At 38.9% G+C, this 21,144-nt stretch overlaps 1 protein-coding gene across 4 annotated transcripts in view; it reads right to left on the bottom strand.

Annotated features, from left to right (window-relative positions):
• DCP1B (decapping mRNA 1B) overlaps nucleotides 1-17,162 on the bottom strand; it is a 54,815-nt gene extending 37,653 nt beyond the window's left edge. For 3 of the 4 annotated variants that reach the window (XR_006655399.3, XR_002975218.4, XM_024565388.4), the window contains exons 1-3: nucleotides 16,876-17,162; nucleotides 11,473-11,513; nucleotides 7,202-7,329 (exon numbers count right to left, since the gene is read on the bottom strand). Coding sequence is in view for 2 of the 4 variants with exons in the window: in XM_024565388.4 (XP_024421156.3) it covers nucleotides 7,202-7,329; nucleotides 11,473-11,513; nucleotides 16,876-17,124 (418 nt within the window). In the remaining 2 variants the exon portion in view is untranslated. The remainder of the gene's footprint in view (nucleotides 1-7,201; nucleotides 7,330-11,472; nucleotides 11,514-16,875) is intronic. The other variant, XM_024565273.4, reaches the window with a different exon arrangement.
• Nucleotides 17,163-21,144: the final 3,982 nt, after the last annotated feature.

The following is a 21,144-nucleotide window of genomic DNA, read 5'->3' on the forward strand; positions in this document are numbered from 1 at the left end:
TTTCTTTTCCTCTGTTATCTCTATTCTGTGAGTCAGGTCATCCACTGAATACTGTATTATTTTCAGTTCCAAAATTTCCATTTGGTTCTTTTTTTATGCCTATGTTTCTGCTAAAAATTCCTATCTCTCTGCACATTTCAAGAGTATTCAGTTTTATCTCATGGAGTATAGCAATAAAAGTTGTCTTAAAGCAATGCTCTTACAACGACAACATCTAAATCATCTCAGGGTGGCCATCTGTTGACTCTTTCCTTGAGATTTGGGCATAGTTTTATGGTTCTTTGTGTTAGTAATTTGGGGGTGTATCTTGGACATTTTGATTATGTTGTGCAACTCTGAGTCCTCTTAAAACTTTCCAGAAAATGTGGATTTTTACTTGTTTGTTTGAGAATGCAGTCAACTTAGTTGTGTTTAGACAAGAAGTTCTGTCTTGTCTTTGTGTGCAGTGGTTACCGTGTCAGTTCCATTTTCAAAGCTGTTTGCGTCTGGATATTAGTGTGGACCTTGGATACTGGTTTATCATGTAGGTTAGTTCTCTATGTTTCGTTGGCTCTGTTACATGTATGTGAAGCTCATAAGTGAGACCAGGACTTCTGTCAGTTTATAGACAGAATTTGGGGATCTCCTTATCTAGTTCGGCCTCCAGAGTCTCCCCTACTCTCCAGCAATCAGGGGCCCTTTTCCCCAGTCCTCTAGTTAGAAAGTCAGGGTTTCTTTCAGTTCTAGCTTTTCACACTGTCAGGCAGTCTGCATAGCCCTTGCTATGTTTTGCTTCACCTTTACCCACAAGGTGAAGCAAAACAAAGATGAAAATATCTAACTGGATTTCCCCCAAACTCTTCAGACCAGAGGAGCCTTTGTTTGCCACTCCTCTGGAGGAGACAGGTTGTTTCCTGGGATCTTCAGGTGCTTGTGCCACCACTATCACCGCCACAGGGGTGGTGCAGCATCGCACTGTAACCAGCTTCAGAGCAGTGCCAGGAAAGGAAAAAAAAGGGGAGAGGGGGCGATTCTCTTCACGCTTTGCAGCTCACAGGAGTTGATTTCTCTAGCTGCCTGGCTAGAAAGAGGGGCTTCTCTTGCTTTTTTGTTGTTCTTGTCCACAATTCTGTGACTTGGCCCACTCTTGAGTCAAAGCCAGGAGATACAGTAAAGAGTAAAATCAGAAATCTCACCCCCATACTGGTCATTCTTCAGATTCTGACTTCCCTCCCCAATATGCCTGTAATTGCTTACTTTCAGAATCGTCAATTATGATCTTTTAGGGGGAGGGGTATTCTGTCCAGAACTTGCAGTTGTTACCAGTGGGATAAAGATGTTGTAGTGAACTTACTCTGTTTTGGCTGGTACCAGAAGCTTAATCTCTTTTTGTTAATTTTGTTAAGAGGAGTTATGAAATACCTCAAGTAATAGGTAATAAAAGCCTGAATTGGAATGGATGTGGGAATGGAGAGAGCTGCAGAACCGATACAGAACCAAGGCTTAGCAAGTGGCTGTGAACGTTGCCAAGTTTACTTTACTGTTACCATATACTAAAATACAATTTATAGGAATACCTAGCTTTGCAAATGATCTGTTACTGTAAATGGGCACTAGAAGTCCTCTGCCCTGCTGCTAAGGATGTTATACTATTGGAGTCTACACATTTTACTCTTGAATGAATTTTCCTACAGAAATAATGCTATACATGCTAGTGCTGTATTTCATAGGTACATCATTATAATGCCAGTGTGCTTTTTTAGGTAGGTGTACAATGAGCTTAAAAGGTCCTTGTGAGTTGACTTAGAAACCTAACCACCAATTAAAATAATTGCTTTTATGAATGTATTGATATCCAGTTATATATATTTTTACCCTCACCTGTGGACACTTCTTCATTGCTTTCTGAGAAAAAGGAGTGGGGGCAGGGGAAGGGTGGGGGGGGGAGAGAGAGAGAGAGAGAGAGAGAGAGAGAGAGAGAGAGAGAGAGAAAGAAGGGGAAGGGGGGGAAGGGGGAGGGGGGAGAGAAACACTGATGTGAGAGAGACACATAGATTGGTTGCCTTCCTGTATGTGTCCCGACCAGGGATTGAACCCACAACCTGGGTATGTGCTCTGACTGGGAATTGACCTGCAACCTTTTGTTCTATAGGACGATGTTCCAACCAACTAAGCCATACTGGACAGGGCTCCAATTATATTTTTGAAATTTTATCTTTATCAAAATAACACATGTACATAATTTTAAAAGTCAAATACTATAAGGTTTTATAAAAACAGAGAACTCTTCTCTGGCCATTACATTCCTAATTACTGCTTCTCCAAAACAACCTTCATTATATCCATGACAGTTATTTCTGCTCTCCATTTATTTCTCATCCAACTTTTGTCCTGGTATTTCTCTGGTATTTCTCTGAAATCTCTTTGTCTTACAGCATGTATACACTACTTCTTGATTTTTTAAATACACTGAAGAGGATTTAGCTCTCTGACAATACACACACTCTCACAAACACACTCTCCCCCATCCTTCCAGTATAAGTATAGTACAAATTCATATTCAGTGTTTATAATTTATTATGACATCTGCAGATCTAATAGTATACTATGATTATATTTCCTTTCTTGTACAATATTTTGTTTTTCCAGAAATTAAGAATTGCCTCATTTTGTCACTGTTTTTTCTCCCTCTCGGTTTTCAATGTTCCTATATCATCATCAAACTCTCTTAAAAATAAACTGTAAATGTCTCAGTAGATTCAAACTATCAATTATAAATTTTTCCTTGGGCACCCTGAAGACTTTTACCCTTTAACTTTAATTTAGACCGAATGGTCTTTAGTTTAATTGCACAGGTGTCATTATGGGACTCTTCTTTATCATTGTTCTCAGAATTCCTTTACCCCCACCCTGTTTGGATCCCTTTTTTCTTGGATGGCTTGTGTATCAGTCATAATAACTGAAGTTATGCTGCAGTAACAACCCCACAATCTCAGTGGCTTACAATGACAAAGGTTTATTTCTCATACATATTATGTATTAATCATGGGTTGCCTTTACCTCTGTGCCATGTTATTTTCATTCCAGGACCTGACAGAGCAGCCTCTGCCTAGAATATTGTTAGTCATCATGGCAGAAGCAAAAGAGAGATTATGAATCATGAGCTAGTTCTCAAAGTATCTGCTCATAAGTGACCTGTATCACTTCTACTCACATTTCATTGGCCAAAACAACAGTGATATTTGATTTGAGTTCAACAGGTGACCATATAATATCCTCCTGGAGGAGTCACTGCAGGGGTGGGGCGTGGGGTGGGGAACCAAATCATATAGTCAAGTCTGGCATCAACAGAGCGCAGATATAATCTTCTGCAAGGAGGTAAAGTTAATAATTGTGAACAATAAGCTATCATACTATGTCTTCCTCTTTCCTGTTTACTCCATTTTTCATGAAATGCATCTACCACCATTGTGGGTTTATGTCTATTTCCCCTTTATTGTCATTTCTATAGTTTTAGGAATGTGTTCAATCTACTATGTATTACTAAAATACTACCAATCACTTTAAAAGGGAACTTCTAGGACATGGCCTGTTTGAAAGATAAGAACTGTCTGTAACTATCATTTTCATTATTTATAGCAGTTCTTCCCATATCCTATAATATTAATAAAGTACTTAAATTGTATTTCTTTTTGAATACGCAACTACCCAATGTGGTAAATTCACTTTAACACTGAGGAGGAGTTTTCTAAAATAGCTTTGATCTTAAATATCTTGATTTTTACCTTTTCTAGTTTGCTCTTAAGCTCCAGACTTATGTCTTCAATAAAATCAAGCAACTCAAAAGAATAGCATTTCAATCCTGTAAGCACAGACAATCAAATTCAACCTGTTGGCCTAACTCTGAAATCTACCCGCCTTTGCTGGCTGTGACTTAACTTTTATGATATATTTGGGAAAATACATTTCTAAAATGTTTCCATATACCAAAATCTTATTTAATTGGGACATGGAAAATATAATAAAAGGTTACTCAAAGATAATAATATGAAAGAAGTGGTCAAATTCAGGTTTTTGCTACATTAGTTTTTATTTTATATTCTCTTTAATAACTGTGATACAATAGATTGTCAACTTTTTAAAAAAGAAACTTGCTTTTTATACTTCGGAGTGTACACTAAAAAGATTAAGTATTTCTTAACAAGTAAAGCTTGCTCAAACACATCAGTCACATGTTAGCACTTTTCACCGCTTGGGCCTGGGCTTCTGAAGTTAAGCTTTCTCAGTTCAAATGCTGTTTCCACCTCCACGTAGTCATGAGCCACGGTAAACCACGTAATCCCTTTAACCTCAGTTTCCTCACTTATAAAACAAAAATAATCATCTTTATGACAAAAAGTTACGAGAATTAAATAAGCCATGTGAAGCCTTGACATAGTACAAGGCAGATAGTAAACACTCAGTAAATATTTGTTGAATAAATGAATTTTTGTTCAACTTCTAACAGCTATCTTAGTTACTTTTAAATGCTATACAGGCCAAATCCTATTATGACCAAGTTTAAAAACTATACAGTTAAAATTCAAAGTTATTTATTTATTAAGCATCTTTTTATTAAGAAAAGAGAGGCTGAGATTTTCACTTCTTTATTTTTGTTCTTCTAAATTCATCCAATTCAAGACAGAGATAGTTATCTCCTTAGGTACTACTTTTTTTTTTTTTTTTAAATCTAGTGAATCTAAAAATTCCATGAGAAAATTTCCCGTATACCTGTATCAATGCCTAGAGAGATTCTTCATTATACAGATTTTGAGGCGTAGAGTCTTAAAAAACCAGACCTCAATGAAGCTGGGTCCACTGTCCAAATGATAATGAATGAATCTATAGTCATCAGAGAATATGTAAACCATCTATAATTATTAAGGTGTTTGAATTGTTTAAAAACATTGGGAGGTTGCTGAAACTGTGAGAGCACCTCACTACTCTATAGAGCCTTTTGTGAATTTTTGATGTCAGAGACTTACAAATAAACTAAACTAAAACCAAATGACTATGGCTGAAAAGTCCATCAGTAGCAGGTATCAAGGGAGAAGAAAGCAAAACAAACCAGAAAGATAAATGGATCCATTCCCTTCCATTCTTTTTTGTTCAACTGATTTCTTTTCTTTCTTAATAAAAATTCATTAGAAACATTTTAATATGTACCCCAAAGGCTGCCTTCAATTTGCACTACTGTTAATGGTGGAGAGAGCAGCACGTGTGATGCAGAAAAAGCAGGAACACTGGAATCAGAATTTGTGGGTATCAGGTCTGTCATCTCATTGAGCCTCAGTTTGTTCTTCTGCAGATGGTGATGAAAATGCCTATGTCACAAAGTTGTGACTGTAAAATATGGTAAAATAAATGAAAATGACTAGGACATTGCCATTCAATAGAAATATAAGGTGAACCATAAATGTGAGCCACATGTGTAATTTTAAATCAAAAAATAAAAGAAGCAGGTGAAATTAATTTGAAAAACATTTTATTTAACTCAACATATTTAAAGTATTATCATTTCAACAGGTAAATCAATGTGAAATTATTGAGACTTTTTACATTTTTTTGTTTTGTCTTTGAAAATCAGTGTGTGTTTCATACCCACAGCACAGCTCTATTCAGACGAAGCCACATTTCAGGTGCTCGATAACCACATGCAGACGGACAGCACTGGTATGGAACCACGCTGAGGCTTCCTATGTATTTATTAGATCCAAATAGTACTTCCTACCAGATAAATCCTATGGGACTTAGGAAAGCTCATTTTAAAATCAACCACATTAAATAGAGGTTGTATTTTTATATTTTTGGTATAAGTACATAATATATAATGTGTGATATTCTAATAACTTAAAATATTATCTATACTAACTAGACCAAGTATTTATCCAAAGTAAGAGCTACCAAAAATGATTACTATAAGTCACTAATATTCATTTATTTTGTACTTATTTATGTCACTATTTTGTTTATTAGGATTTGAATTACATATTAATTTGACATAAAAGAAAATAACAACTGGCATCACTATAAGCATACAAGCAATTCAAGCTATAAGCTGCAAATGACAAAACTACACCTTCCAGCAAAGAAACAGGGGTAGAAACAAAATATTTCTCTATTTTTTTTGCTCATGGGACCTACCATTAGTAAGCCATGTTGCAATCTTAATAGCTTTCATTGTTTTCTCATAAAAATTTAACCACAGTCTCTAAATAATAGGATGACCACCTATCATGATAACTTTTATTGTGAATATAAGTAAATATAGCATTAAAGGATACTTAGAAACAACTCATTGGGGTTATAACGTTAAATATCTTATATTACATTCATTATTAAATTACACTGAGTAGTATGTAGTAGGTAAATTATTATGTCTTGAGCTTAAAGAGCAGGATGGAAAATGAATGGACAACTTTAACTGCAAGGTCTTTCTAAAAGTTATTCACAAAGCACAGAGCATATGTGTGCACAAATGCATGTTGATGCCCTTGCAGTCTGTATATTTTCCATCAGCTTTTCCTCTGGGCTGTCCAACAGCTCAACACAAGTGATCAGAAAAGATACAAGAGTAAAACAGGGGCAGAATATTGGATAGGTGACTGCTACCTCATTTCAAATCTGACAAGGACCAATTTAGTTACCTAATATAACTTCAACATTACAAAATGTTATGAAATTCTCAATGACCAAAACTCTTTGGACTTTGATTCTTCCCTTACTATGTATTCAAAAGATGGTAATTCTAGAATACTGGTCCTCTCCCCCAAACATATCATCAGAAGGCTCAGTCAGAAGTGACACACACACAAAAAGTGCCATCAGCTGAATCATTAATTCTATGCCCTACAGCACCACCTATGTGTCCTGCAGTCTCCCGACCACAAACTCCTTGTCCACCCTCATCAGGCTGAGTTAGAATCTCCCATGGGCTCACACTACAAAGTGGTCTCACTGGAGAAGACAGGGTTTGAATACTCACATCATCATATTCACATGGCTTTCATTTAAACTTTCCCAAGGAAGAAGCTATTCCCTCAATTAGGCATGCATTTCCCAAGCTAACCAAGGCTGACCCCTAAAATCACTGATGCTAAACACAAAGACATACACTGTACAATTTTAAACATTTGGACAAACTGCTGAAATAAAACTACCCAATTCATTAAGGAAGACTCACATCTGGCATTTCTGTAGAGAAGGAAAGGGTCCTGAAGCTGGAAATCCAGGTCTTTAGTAATGGGTTCTGTCCTGTTTTCCATGCTCAGCCTATTCATAATAGTGAACCCATGCTTTGGAGAAGCAGACCTAAGAATCACAAGGGGTGGGAGGATATCAAAAGACAAGTTGTTCAATACAGTACACTTTTAGTATAACTGCTTTCAAATGTGTCTTCAACCTATATTTGAGTGTGCCTTCAACATTTTTGTACATATCTCCAGCTTTGTGCAAGCAAACTGCATACACATAAAGCAACGATTCTTTGCTAGGAGCTAATAGCACTAATATATTAATGTATGTGACACATGCAGCCTGACTGTAATAACTGATCCTTTGGTGAAATCAAATCCGACTTATTTAACTATGTGCGTGTCTGTATCTAGCTAGGTTGTAAATTCCCTACCTAGATTGTAAATTCCTTTAAGGAAGAGATGGTAATTACTATTTTAGACACTACATGATTTTTAATACAGAGTGAACATCACAATTACATAAAAAGAATTTTCACAGAAAATCCTGATGTTGATCTGAAATTAAAAGCTGTGAAACTTATTAAAGAAATGATGTAACTCTGGGCAATGATCTGGTGAGGAAATACAGTATATTAAAATTTATATAATTCAATGCAAAAGCAGATATTTTATTTCTTTACTATAAAGCAAAGAGCTTCGTAAACTACTATGAAGTTTTTCTCCATAAAAATGTGGCATTTAATGATCTTTTTATTTTTCATTTTATTCAATAAACCTTCAGTGCCTACTCTCTGTCAGGCAGAAAGAACCCAAATTATACAGAGTAGAAAGTCTAATAACTACATTTGCATTTGTCTACTCTTGCGTGACAGCCATAAAGCAATTCAACTATGCAGCTTCTGGTGACAAAAGAAACCCCACATGCTTACACATTGAAAGTAAAAGTAGAATACGTTTATTTACTTTAAACTAGGGCACCAGGGTAACACACCCACAGAAGTGTTATGAACAATAGGAAGAAAAAGTGTTTATATCTTAGTTTGATATAAACTTGATATCTGATTTGATGCTGATAAAGGAGTAAAATATAGCTACATTATCACTTAGAGAATTTCCTTTTGAACCTTCCAATTTTAAAATTGATGGAAGGCAGTCTTTGTGTCTAATTCATTTTGCAGAGAGGTAAAGTGGTAGGCATATAATCAAAACCAGACATAATCATAATAATCATTTCAACTTAAATTCTGAGGAAGAATGAAAATTGACTTCCAAAGACCTCTGACAGAGTCCTTTAGAAGTATCAAGTTCAGAAATCACTAGTGGGTTCTCTATGAACTCTATTACAAAAAGGAATACATGGAAGGAAATGAAGAATAAAAAATTTTTAAATAGGATTAGGTGTTTTTACACAGAGTCAGAATTTGATTCTTCAAGGACTTCATTAACACAACACAGTCTCAGCTCTCTAACAGTGTGGGTACAGAGCAAAATATCCCACTGGAAGCTCCGTGGCTTGTGCCCCAAACTGTCTTTTGCTCTGTCATTTTCTACGGAGGAAAGAACTCAACATGCTAGAATCTGGCTTTGGGGTGGGGGGTCTGGGGGAAGATGGGAGGAAGTAGGAGGGGCTCCTACTGGTGAGGAAAAGGTTAAGAAATAGGGATGGATTTGTTTCTCAATTTAATGGTTTGTTTAACTGAAAGCTCCACTAGGAATGCAAAGTAAATTAAGTACTTGAAAATACAAAGCTACATTTGGTTTGGGTACACTGAAAAAAAAAGTAACCCCATTTAAAATCCCTAAAATAAATCATTAATGCATATTAATATATCTTTCCTTTTACTGCTCAGAAGAATAGTCCTTGTTTTAATTAAGAACTGAATGAGACTGCATACTGTGTGCTTGGCATACAGTAGAGTTCAATTGTTTGCTTTTCTTTTCACTCTTCAGAATTCTCAAGAGTGGTCTCTACTGAATAAGCTCATCTGATGCTTTTGGAATGTTTTGAAACATATGTAAACTAATATAGCCCACCTTTCTGAAATGGAATAGACCGACCTCCTCCTTCCCTACTCTGATGGCCTCTCCCATCCAGTCCTGTCTTCCCACTCCTACTGCTGCTTCCACTACACAGACTCACACCAGTCCTGCCCTATGCCCACGTTTGGCCTCTGCACTGTTCTAGCTCTGCTTTTATCTTTATGGCTGATTCCTCTCTGCAACCTCGCTGGCTCTAAAACTAGCCATTAGCCTTCCTTAGTTCCCTCTTTACTGTCTCCTTCAAAAAACTTATTTTCTCTCAGTTTCAGTGACCAGATTAATGCAGATGACTTGAAGCTCTGTGTCAACAGCCCTGGCCCTCCCCTGGGTGGCTGGACATCTCCATTTGCATGCCCTGCTATCACTCCAAATCATTATTTCAAAATAACTAAAATCTACCCTCAAGTCAGATTCCTGACTCCCTATTTTTATGTTCCACCAAAGTCTGTCATTCAGTCTTCCATTTCAAATTCTTAATGTTATTTTTAGAATGTTACCATTCCCTCTATACATGCAGTATTTCAATAAATCCTTTCCATTTCAACTTCCCTTATGGTCCACACTCTCATAATCTCATGTCCACTGCAAGCATCTTCTGAATGTCTTTCTGTAACTCTGATTTCTTCTACAACCAACGAGTGCTCATAATGCTGGCACACTGACCTTCCCCACACATTCTGTTGTAATTCTATTACTCCCCTGTTCACAAACCTTCAGTGACTCCATATTGCTACGAAAATACACTTCAAAATCCTTGTCTGACATTTCAACCCAGCAAAATTGCTTTACCCTCACTGTCGACTTCTAACTCATGTAAGCCAATGTAAACTCTCTGCGCCATTTGCCTTACTGTGCCCTTATCACGATCGGTTCCATGCCTCCGCTGATGCCATTCCTGCAAGACTGCCCTTCCTGCTCCTCTCTGCAAGTTAAGTTCTACCTTACTCCAGAGGCTGACTTAGTACTCACACCTCCGTAAAGCCTTCCACAACCTCAGAGGCCCATTCATTGCTTATAACCTATCAACTGGCACTTAGGGTTAGTTCTGTCTACATTATGGTTTATCTTTAAATGTCAATGTATGTATATACTATGTGTGTATATCTTCTACCTCCCCAGTAAAAGTGTTAGCCCTGGAAGGGTCTGTATGAAGCCTTTGTATTTATCTTTGCACCCTTCCATGATGGTGATGGACTTTAGCAGACATTTTATGAGAATAAAATGTTTAGCTATTAAGACAATATACATACTACAAGTCTGTGTGCATGTGTGACATTAATGATATCAATATAAAGGATAACGATATAAATTACTAAGGCGTGAGCTTATTATTAAATGTACTAATAATTAAAATAATACATTAAATCTATCCTGAAACATATTGTATTAACTAAATAATGGAGGACTTGGACATCTTTTAATTTTGGATCATGCTTCTTTAAATAGCCGAGGGTGATGGGGGATACACTGATGAAACCCTACTGGGTTTGGTGTATTTAGACAAACACCATATGATCCACTTATCTGTGGAATCTAAAGAACAATATAAACAAACAGAACAGAAACAAACTCATAGATACAGAGGACAGATGGATGGGGTTACCAGAGGGGAGGGGGGTTGAGAAACTGGGTGAAAAGGTGAAGGGGATAACAAGTACAAACTGGTAGTTACAAAACAGTCATGGGAATGTAAAGTACAGCATAGGGAATACAGTGAATAATATTGTAACAACTATGTGTGGTGCCAGCTGGGTGCTAAAAATACTGGGGGAACACTTTGTAAAATATGTGATTATGTCACCACTATGCTGTACACCTGAAACTAATACAAAATAATTTTGAATGTAAACTAATTGAAAAATAAAATTTTAAAAGATAAATATCTGGACCCTTTTCTAAATATTGATTAAATAAGTTAATATCCTTAATAGTGTACTTCTAGCTCCTTGCCAACGCTTTATATTCAAGAACTTTGTACCATTAATTTGAATTAAAGGATAAATATTTAATACTATTTTTGAAAAACACAAAGATTTAAGTCCATCTATAGTGATTCTGACAGCAGTATGCCTCACACTATCCTAGGTGACATTATTCAGCGTTCCCTTATGTTAACTAAAAACTTCAAACTAACATTCATTTCTTTTATCTCTTTTAGAAATAAAACTACAATTAAAGAATGATTGTTAGTTTCTTTATAAAAGTAAAATACTCTTACCTTGTATAAACAAATAAGGTTCCTTCCACATCAGTCTTCTCCTAGAATATAAAAACACAAGCAAAACATGTATATTCTCTTCATTAATCATAAACTTTCACAGAGGTTAAAGAACATAAACTTCTTACAGAATTGGAGTTCTACCCAGTTTCACGTAGGGCCAAATCTAGCAACATCTGATCTAGGAGGAGTTATTCTTAGGGAAAGGAGAGAAGCAGGCTCTCGCGGACTTTGGCTCTGCTGATTAAGCAGCAGGAAGCAGTCACTCTCCTTTTGTCACTTACAAAATAAACCATCATCTCTCTCTACCAAATGCAGGGATAACAACATACCATGGATCTCTTTAGAAAGAGATTATAAGAATTGTTTTTCCTTTTCCTCTGCCCTCTGAACTGGGCACATAGCAAGCTGCAGGAATCACTGGGGACTGCACCTCATTACCCTTCTCTTTATTTTCGGGGCTCATTTTCTCTTACTATATCCCATCACCTAGGAGAGCAGGTGACCTGCCAACAACTCCACTTTGACTACTACACAAAAGACAGCAACAATGTCATAATTTTCAGACAATTAATCACCTACTGGATGGAATATTTAGTCAAGTTCTGATTTTTGAAATAAAATTAGACAGAAAGAAACATTACCCAGTAAGGACTCAGGAAATCTGCCTGAGAAAAACTGGGAAAAGTGGTCAAATTAAAATGATAAACTATCATTTTAGTTCATTTGGAAAGGCTCTTTTCTAACTCAACAAAGGCAGGACCCCAGGCCCTGGTAAAAATGTTCATCAGTGCACTGCATTCTAAAACATTTAAGTATCCATTTGTTTGATTAGCTCGTAATCAGACTATTATTATTCAGAATTTAAAGTGTACGTTTGCTATTTAATTATTTAATTTCAGCATTCTATTTAACCTCATAGTATTTTATTATTAACATCCGTTACCAAAATCATTCAATGTTTAAGTACTCAGTATGGCAAAAAATACACTACTTAAAAACAAAGGCGTAATATTAACATAATTTTAAAAGGCACACACACAAAAAATGGAAGCACAATCCTTTCACAAAGTCAACTAATTTCAGCAATTTCTTAGTCACTGTAGTTCAGTGGGTCTCACAGTTCAATGGGCCGGCATAGCAGCAGCAGCAGCATCACCTGAGAACTGGTTGCAAATGCCAGCGCTCGGGTCCTTTCCCAGACCTACTGAATCAGATACTCTGGGGCTGGTGCCCAGTAGGCTATTTATTAAGCCCCCCTGGTGATTCTGATGCTGCTGCTCAATAACATGATCTCTGCCCGCAGAACTCTATTAGGAGTCATAAAAACAAAATCCACTATGGTCCAAATTAAGAGCAAATAGCTATTAAGAGTAAATTACTGAGTAACAAGATTTTTAATCCTTATTATAGAATATGCAATTAGAAATAAAGGATTTATAATAGTTAAAACAACTTTAGCCAGTCTTTTCTCTAATATAAACACATTGGTAAGAAAGTTAGGGACTTCATTCTTAAAATGGATTTACTATGAAGTCTGTATAAGTCACTTCAATGTACTATGAAAAGTATCCTTATTTTTCAAACGTGACCCATTTGCCACTGTGCTTTGAAAACTACCAAGTAAAAATGAAAAAAAAGTATATAGAGAAACATTTTTATTTATCTTTCATTGCAAACATGGTTAATTCCTATCTGTGGAGAAATCTATAACCTGGGTGCACTCTGAGAATTACTTAAACCACCACAGTGTCAGTCATTGAGAAAATGGCCACTACAGTACAAAAGATGCTACCCACACAGTCTAAGGATTTGTGGGCATCCCTAATGTTTAACTTGTAGTTAAGGTACTTGCTAGTCCACAAAGCCTTTAAGAATAAATTTGTAAAAACTAAGTGTTTGGTATTATTTATTACATTTGTAGGAAACTGAAGATAAGCTGACAGAAGTAGGACTATGACTTACATGCATTGTCAGAATCACTTGCTACAGGGGCCAAAACACTTTCCTGTCTTCCAGTATTTGACCTTGGACTGTTTCATCTCAGAGACCCCAATCAGCATGTTTATATGTATTAGTGTTAAAAACATAAAGCTAATGGCTTTTGACTTGTTTCCTTTCTTCCTTTATGAAGTAGTAATAGAAATTACCTTTTCTTTAAGAAAAAAGACTTTAATGCCCAATTTTAGCTTTGAAAAATCCAAAAGGAGAAATGTATGAGGTATGCTTCTCCTGAAATTTTTCTATAACTAGTAAGCATTTCTTAAAAATTAGATTTTTATATAGCATTACACACACAGAGCATGAGTTTGCTCATGAATTGTTTCAGAGATTACATTACCGGACCTGGAGGGGGGCTGTTGCCAGGTCACACTGGGCTAATTATTATTTTGTCTGTTTCTCCACTGCAGAGAGATAACCAGCCTACACCACTTGGATCTTTGGTGACAAAACGTATTTTTCTCTGGTCTATTATAGCTGAAACAGCTCAGATTCATGCATTTCTCTGGTCCCTCCACAGTTATCCTAGGTAACTAGGATAATTTTTTATTTTTTTCATTCTGAGCAAAGCCCAGGGTTGGAAGTATGGGGAATAGTTAAAATGAGACTTTATTAGATCTTCCTTAGGACCTCCAAGTACGGAGGACTTTTATTTTAAAGCACTAGTTCATAGTTCTTGTGGATTTTAGCTTCAATTTTAAACGTACAATTTAATGATTTAATATTATACTTTACTATAAAAATACAAGCGCAAAAAAAATTAAGCAGTTCAAAATTTTAAATACAGTGAAATATAATAGTGCCAGTTTGCACATTATTGGGACTCAGAACACTATCTGAACCCTCTGAAACAACTCAAAGCAATCTATACCTGTTACCTTGAAATAATGGAAAAGGTCATTTACCCTCTAAATCTTTCTTAGTCATGTGTGTAGCACCCAAGTCACCTATATTTCAACAAATAAAAAAATGCTTGGGCCTCATATCCAGAAATTGTGATTACAGAGTTTAGAAAACCAGTAGCTAGCTGCTAAGGCAGTTTCTCAAGCTCAGTCCTTTTGTGGGATTTTTAGCATCCCTGGCCTCTCCCCTCTAGATGCCAGTAATACCTCTCAGTGAGACAACCAAAAATTCTCTGCACATACACTGTCACATCAACTCATTGAGAACTACTGCTCTCAGGGCTAAGAGGAAGAAGTAAGATCTGTAAGGGCTATAGAAATAAGGGCTATATTCTTCTACATGTGGGTATTTTGGGGAAATGCTCTCCTGGCAGTGGGAAGTAGATCTAGTTCTAAAATTCCTATCTCAGTCATGGTGGAATCTTTTTAATCCTTCCTTAAAACAGCCCACTTCCCGTCCACTCTTCCTCCTAATTCCTCCTGCTCTGAATGCCTGGTCATTCTTTACCTATTTTCAGTGTAAGAACTCCCTTCCTTTTACACCCCACCTTCCTTGTTGCATATGCTTTCTCCTCCATTCTCAAGAATGTTCTTATGAATTTATTAGGTTTACATTCAAAAGGCTCCCATGCAGAAGGTCTGAGTGATGGCACATGGAGACAATGCTGATAATTTGTTTACCCCTAGCAACTTGCTCTCCATGTAAACTGGGTCTCTCTTTTTTCTTCTGGCTAACACAGCCTTGAAGATTAGTCCTTTTGAAAGAATGACCTTTTACTGAATGAATTATGGCCTGTCTGAAGTCCAGGAAGCAGGAAAACATAATCCTGGAAATAATACATTGTGACACTTCTGACTTTTCACGAGGCTTTAGTATAAGGGCTTCACTGGGTATCTAATAAACCTCTGCAACTATTTTAACAGGTATCTGTCCTGAAAGCTTCTAGGAAGCAATTGGTATTCAAGAGGAATGCTACCCCACGTTTCAGGATTTTCCAGACTCTAATCTTGGTCAAGTCCTTTGTAGAACTATACACCCCTGATCCTTACCTGCACTACAGAATCATGACATTATACCTTCAGGATTTTTCTACAGAGCAGTAGAATAGCCATATGTAGAGTATGTTTGCATTTTTTAAAGTTACCATTGATAAAACTGTCCTGTGTTGCTCAGGTGGCAAATCACTCTGAAAACTAGGGAGAAATAACCCCTCCTGACCAAGTGGGATACTTCCCATTACAGGATTATGAATATTAAAGAGCTCTCCCCCACCACCCCCACCTTTTTCTTTTTTGCTTGGCTAGTCGGATAGCAGTCCTAAGCCCATTTCAGTATCTTTCCTAAGAATTGATGACAAAATTATTTTCTTTCCCATTTTAGGACCTTTTCTCTTTTTTTGTTAGTGACTTACAGGTGAATAAGTAGTCTACATAAATGAATGTGTGTAATTAAAAATAAATGAATTTGTTCAATATGGATGTTTTCTTGCTTAAATTTTGATGTTTGACACCTCCTTGGAGAATGTTTTTTAAAAATCTGAAATCCATTCATCCAGGATCAGTGCTTTTTATTGTTTTGTAACTTATTTAAAAGTAATGGATGGATGGTGATACAACTGACAGATTAATACTATTTGGACAAAAATCACTAGGAGGTAAAGAGAAAAAAATCCATCCCTCTACATTCAAAATCCACTTGTAGCCCGCAGGAGGGAGGGCTCACATGTCTTACACTCTTACCCCATTCGAATTCTGAGAAAAACTAAATCTAATACGGTTGCTATCTGTTGGGCTCTGCTTGACAAGAGCACTAAAATACTTCGGCTCCCAAATAAATTCAAATATTAAAACTCATTTCTGGTCTTGATGGGCTATGGTGTATTAATCTTTCCAAGGGAGCCAGCCTCCTTCTCAGTATTAGACTGAGTCCCACTTAGTCTTTTATTCCCCGATGTTCACTCTTTCCTTGGTGTTTCCTGAGTTGGCAACTTGAGCTTTCTCCCCACTATCAAGGTTTGGTTTCTCTTCGTCCCACCAGAGGTTCCAGAACCAGAACTCTCCTCTCGTACTCGCTCCCTACCCGCCCCTCCCCCACACCCCACGCCCGCCCCCTCTACCGCCACCGTTTTCCTGTAACAGATCCCACTTCGCGTTCTCTGAGTACTTCAGTCTTCCGGCATCAAGGCACCATGCCCTCCCCTTCCTTCAGTTCTCAGGGTCCCGTCCTGGATCTGAGTGCTCTGCCACCGTGGGGTATTGCAGGTATTTAAGTCTTGCCCCAGTTTCAGATGGTCTCAGAGATCGGCCTCCCTCTCCCCCAAGCCCGAGAGCTCAAGGGCGCCATCCCCCCAACTTCGGCCTGGAGCTGCGAGACACTACCATCCACCTCCATCCTCCAGCGTGTTGGGGTCCCTCCCCCTAGGGGGGGGTTGTCGCCCAGGGTGTGACGACCCCGTCCCCACCCCCGCCTGCCTGCACAGCCCGTCACGTCCGCACGCACCCACTCGTTGGCCCGATGGCCGAAAGTGTACAGAGCCACCTGGCTGGCCACGTCTACGATGCGGTTGATATAGGGGTCGTGGCGCTGCAAGGCCGCCAGGCTGATATCGCGCCCCTTCCCTACAGGGCCGCCCGCCGCTAACGCCGCCATCTTCCCGCCCTCCCCAACCGCAGCCCGAGCCCTTGGCAGCCACTCCAGTAGATTGCAGAACCAGCTAGATTCTTGCCACGGAGCTCTTGGGGCCACCATGCGTCGGGGGCGTCCTTCCTCCAGCCATCTCCGCCCTCTAGTTCCACGACAGCGCAAGGCACGACTAATCGATGGTAGCGTTTCCCCAGCTGACGATCGTTGCCCCTGGCAACTGCAAGCCAGGGCCTGCGGTTTGACACCCCCCCAACTCCCGCTCTCCCTAGACCTGTTTACTTCCTAAGTGAGCCTTTAAGCTGCGGACGATCGATCGGATGTTGTCTTTTGGATGTGTTCAACGCCTTGGCGTGTTTTTCCTTTGGCGCTCAGTAATGAAACCTTCGATAATAAGTCTTAAGCATTAAAGAATTGAAGAGAAAGAATTGTGATCTGTCTGCGCAAACACCCAGCGCTTCTTAAAGTGTAGTTCTGGAACCCCTTGGAGGTTCCCGAAACCTTTTGGTTTCCAAAAGGGGTCTGCCAAGTCAAAATTATTTTCATGACAATGCTAAGACTGATTTGACGCTTTCGCTGTGTTGACATTTGCACCAATGGAGCAAAAATGGTGGGTAAAATGTGCAGGTGTCTTATCCGAACCAAGGCAGAAGCACCAAACTCTGAAAGCCAGTGTCGCTTGAAAATGGCCTTGATGAAGCAGTAAAAATTACTAAATTTATTAAAGTCCAACTCTTTATAAATTCTGTGTGAAAAGAATAGGAAGTGTGCATTAAGCATGTGTGCTGAATATCGAACTGTCATATTTATCTCCAGGAAAACACTTCTGTGCTTGAATTGCAAGCTGAGCTAGTGTTTTTAGTGTTATTTTAATTGAACGTTATTTTTACTTGAAAGAACGATGGACAGACTGGTTATTCAGACAGGTACTTGGCAGACGTTTTTCAAAAATGGTGTGCACCTGCCACTTCGAGGTAAACAAAAGACAATTAGTGTCGCCAATGATAATTTTTGAGCTTTAAAGTGAGAATTATAAGTTTAGAAAACATGTATCCACTGCCATGATCTTGATAGCTTTTCAGTACTTGAGTCTTTTCTGATGAAGTCAGTATTCCGAACGTCTGATGAGGTATTTGCTCTTTAAACCATGGGAGAAAGGTGAATGTTTATCACTCTGGTATACGCATAATTGGATGTACAGTTTCCTTTAAATCGTTCGATAAGCCCTTTAACATTTCCTTTGTAAAAGGAATTTATTCCTGAGTCTTGGGGCCTTTGGGCAAAGTCTACCTTCTGATCATTTTAGGGAGCATTAATTCTCCCTTGTTGTCTCCCTAAGAGTTGGTCCAATGCCTCCTGCTGAAGATTTAGTAAATGCTTACTCTATTGATTTAAACCATGAGTTAGTTGAAGTTTTACTCATTAAATGTTGGCAGTTTGTTTTTTTTTGATATATTTATTGATTATGCTATTACAGTTGTCCCATTTCCGCCCCTTCACTCAGTTCCATCCTGTCCACCTCCTACCTCCAACATTCCCCCCCTATAGTTCATGTCCATGGGTCATACTTATAAGTTCTTTGGCTTCTACATTTCCTACACTATTCTTACCCTCCCCCTGTCTATTTTCCACCTATCATTTATGCTATTTATTCTCTGTACCTTTCTGCCCTCTCTCCCCCTCCCAATCCCCTATTGATAACCCTCCACGTGATCTCCATTTCTGTGGTTCTGTTTCTGTTCTAGTTGTTTGCTTAGTTTTCTTTTGTTTTGGTTTTAGGTGTGTTTGTTAACAACTGTGAGTTTGCTGTCATTTTTACTGTTCATATTTTTATCTTCTTTTTCTTAGATAAGTCCCTTTAACATTTCATATGATAAGGGCTTGGTGATGATGAATTCTTTTAACTTGACCTTATCTGAGAGGCACTTTATTTGCCCTTTCGTTCTAAATGGTAGCTTTGCTGGATACAGTAATCTTGGATGTAGGCCCTTGCCTTTCATGACTTGGAATACTTCTTGCCAGTCCTTTCTTATCTATAAGGTTTCTTTGGAGAAATCAGCTGACAGTCTTATGGGAACCCCTTTGTAGGTAACTGTGTCCTTTTCTCTTGCTGCTTCTAAGATTCTCTCCTTATCTTCAATCTTAGGTAATATAATGATGATGTGCCTTGCTGTGTTCCTCCTTGGGTCCAGCTTCTTTGGAACTCTCTGAGCTTTCTGGACTTCCTGAAAGTCTATTTCCTTTGCCAGACTAGGGAAGTTCTCCTTCATTATTTGTTCAAATAAGTTTTCCATTTTTTGGTCTTCCTCTTCTCCTCCTGGCACCCCCATAATTCGGATGTTGGAACGTTTCAAGATGTCCTGGAGGTTCCTAAGCCTCTCCTCATTTTTCCGAATTCTTGTTTCTTCATTCTTTTCTGGTTGGATGTTTCTTTCTTCCTTCTGGTCCACACCGTTGATTTGAGTCCCAGTTTCCTTTGCATCAATCACTATTGGTTCCCTGTACATTTTCTTTTGTTTCTCTTAGCATAGGCTTCATTTTCTCATCTGGTTTTTGAACAGATTCAACCAATTCTGTGAGCGTCTTAATAACCAGTATTTTGAACTGTGCATCCGATAGGTTGGCTATTTCTTGATCGCTTAGTTGTATTTTTTCTGGAGCTTTGAAGTGTTCTGTCATTTGGGTCATTTTTTTTTTTTTTTGTCTTGGCGCATCTGTTACTTAAAGGGGCGGAGCCTTAGGTGTCCCTGGGGCGGGGTAACGCTGGTCACTGTGCTGTGACGCTGTACGTGGGGGAGGGGCCGAGAGGGAGCAATGGCGCCCGCTCCACTCTCCACCGACTTTGCCACTCCCTCTGCTACCCACAATCAAACTGGGCCCTCTGGTGCTGGCTCCTGAGTGGGTGGGCTTGTGCACACTCTAGGCCCCTGGGGGTCTCTCCAAGGAACTCTCCTGTGAGGCTGGGAGTCTCTCCTGCTGCTGCTCCAACCCCCACAGGCATTTTCAATCAGAGGTTTGAGGCTTTATTTCCGGGAGCTGGAGCCCTGGGTTACTCGGTCTGCTTCCCTCCCCCACTGTTCGTCTGGGTTTATCTGCAGGAAGGTGGGGCCGCAGGGTCTGCTAGTGCTCAGACTGCCTGCGCCGTTTGTCCCACACTCCGCCAGTCTAGGTCCCGCCACAGCCACGCGAGTCCTCTCCACCCCGGTGCTGTCTCCGCCCCTCCTACCAGTCTGGATGAATGTTTATTTCTTATTTCCTTCGTGTCGGACTTCCTTGCCGTTCGATTTTCCGTGAGTTCTGGTTGTGCAAGGAGGCACAGTGTGTCTTCCTATGCCGCCATCTTGGTTCTTGTTTTGTTTTTTATTATTTCTGCTTTTAATAAAGCTTTGAAAGTCATTTATTTTTTTAAAATTTTATTGTTATTCAATTATAGTTGTATGCCTTTTCCCCCCATTCCTCCACCCCACCGCAGCTGAACCCCCCACCCTCCCGCACCTCCACCCCCCCCTTGGTTTTGTTCATGTGTCCTTTATAGTAGTTCCTGCAATCCCCTCTCCTCACTGTCCCCTCCCCACTCCCCCCTGCCCATTATTAGATTGTTCTTAACTTCAATGTCTCTGGTTATATTTTGTTTGCTTTTTTCTTTCGTTGAATAGGTTCCAGTTAAAGGTGAGATCATATGGTATTTGTCCCTCACCTCCTGGCTTATTTCACTTAGCATAATGCTCTCCAGTTCCATCCATGCTGTTGCAAAGGGTATAAGCTCCTTCTTTCTCTCTGCTGCGTAGAATTCCATGGTGTAAATATACCATAGTTTTTGGATCCACTCGTTTGCTGATGGGCACTTCGGTTGCTTCCAGTACTTGGCTATTGTAAATTGTGCTGCTATGAACATTGGGGTGCACAGGTTCTTTTGGATTGGTGTTTCAGGGCTCTTGGGGTATAATCCCAGCAGCGGAATTGCTGGGTCAAAGGGCAGTTCCATTTTTAGTTTTCTGAGGAAAGTCCATACTGTTTTCCACAGTGGCCTCACCAGTCTGCATTCCCACCAACAGTGCACTAGGCTTCCCTTTTCTCTGCATCCTCTCCAACATTTGTTTGTGGATTTGTTTATGTTGGCCACTCTGA

This window comes from Desmodus rotundus, chromosome 3, assembly GCF_022682495.2.
Source record: "Desmodus rotundus isolate HL8 chromosome 3, HLdesRot8A.1, whole genome shotgun sequence".
Classification (NCBI taxonomy): Eukaryota; Metazoa; Chordata; class Mammalia; order Chiroptera; family Phyllostomidae; genus Desmodus; species Desmodus rotundus.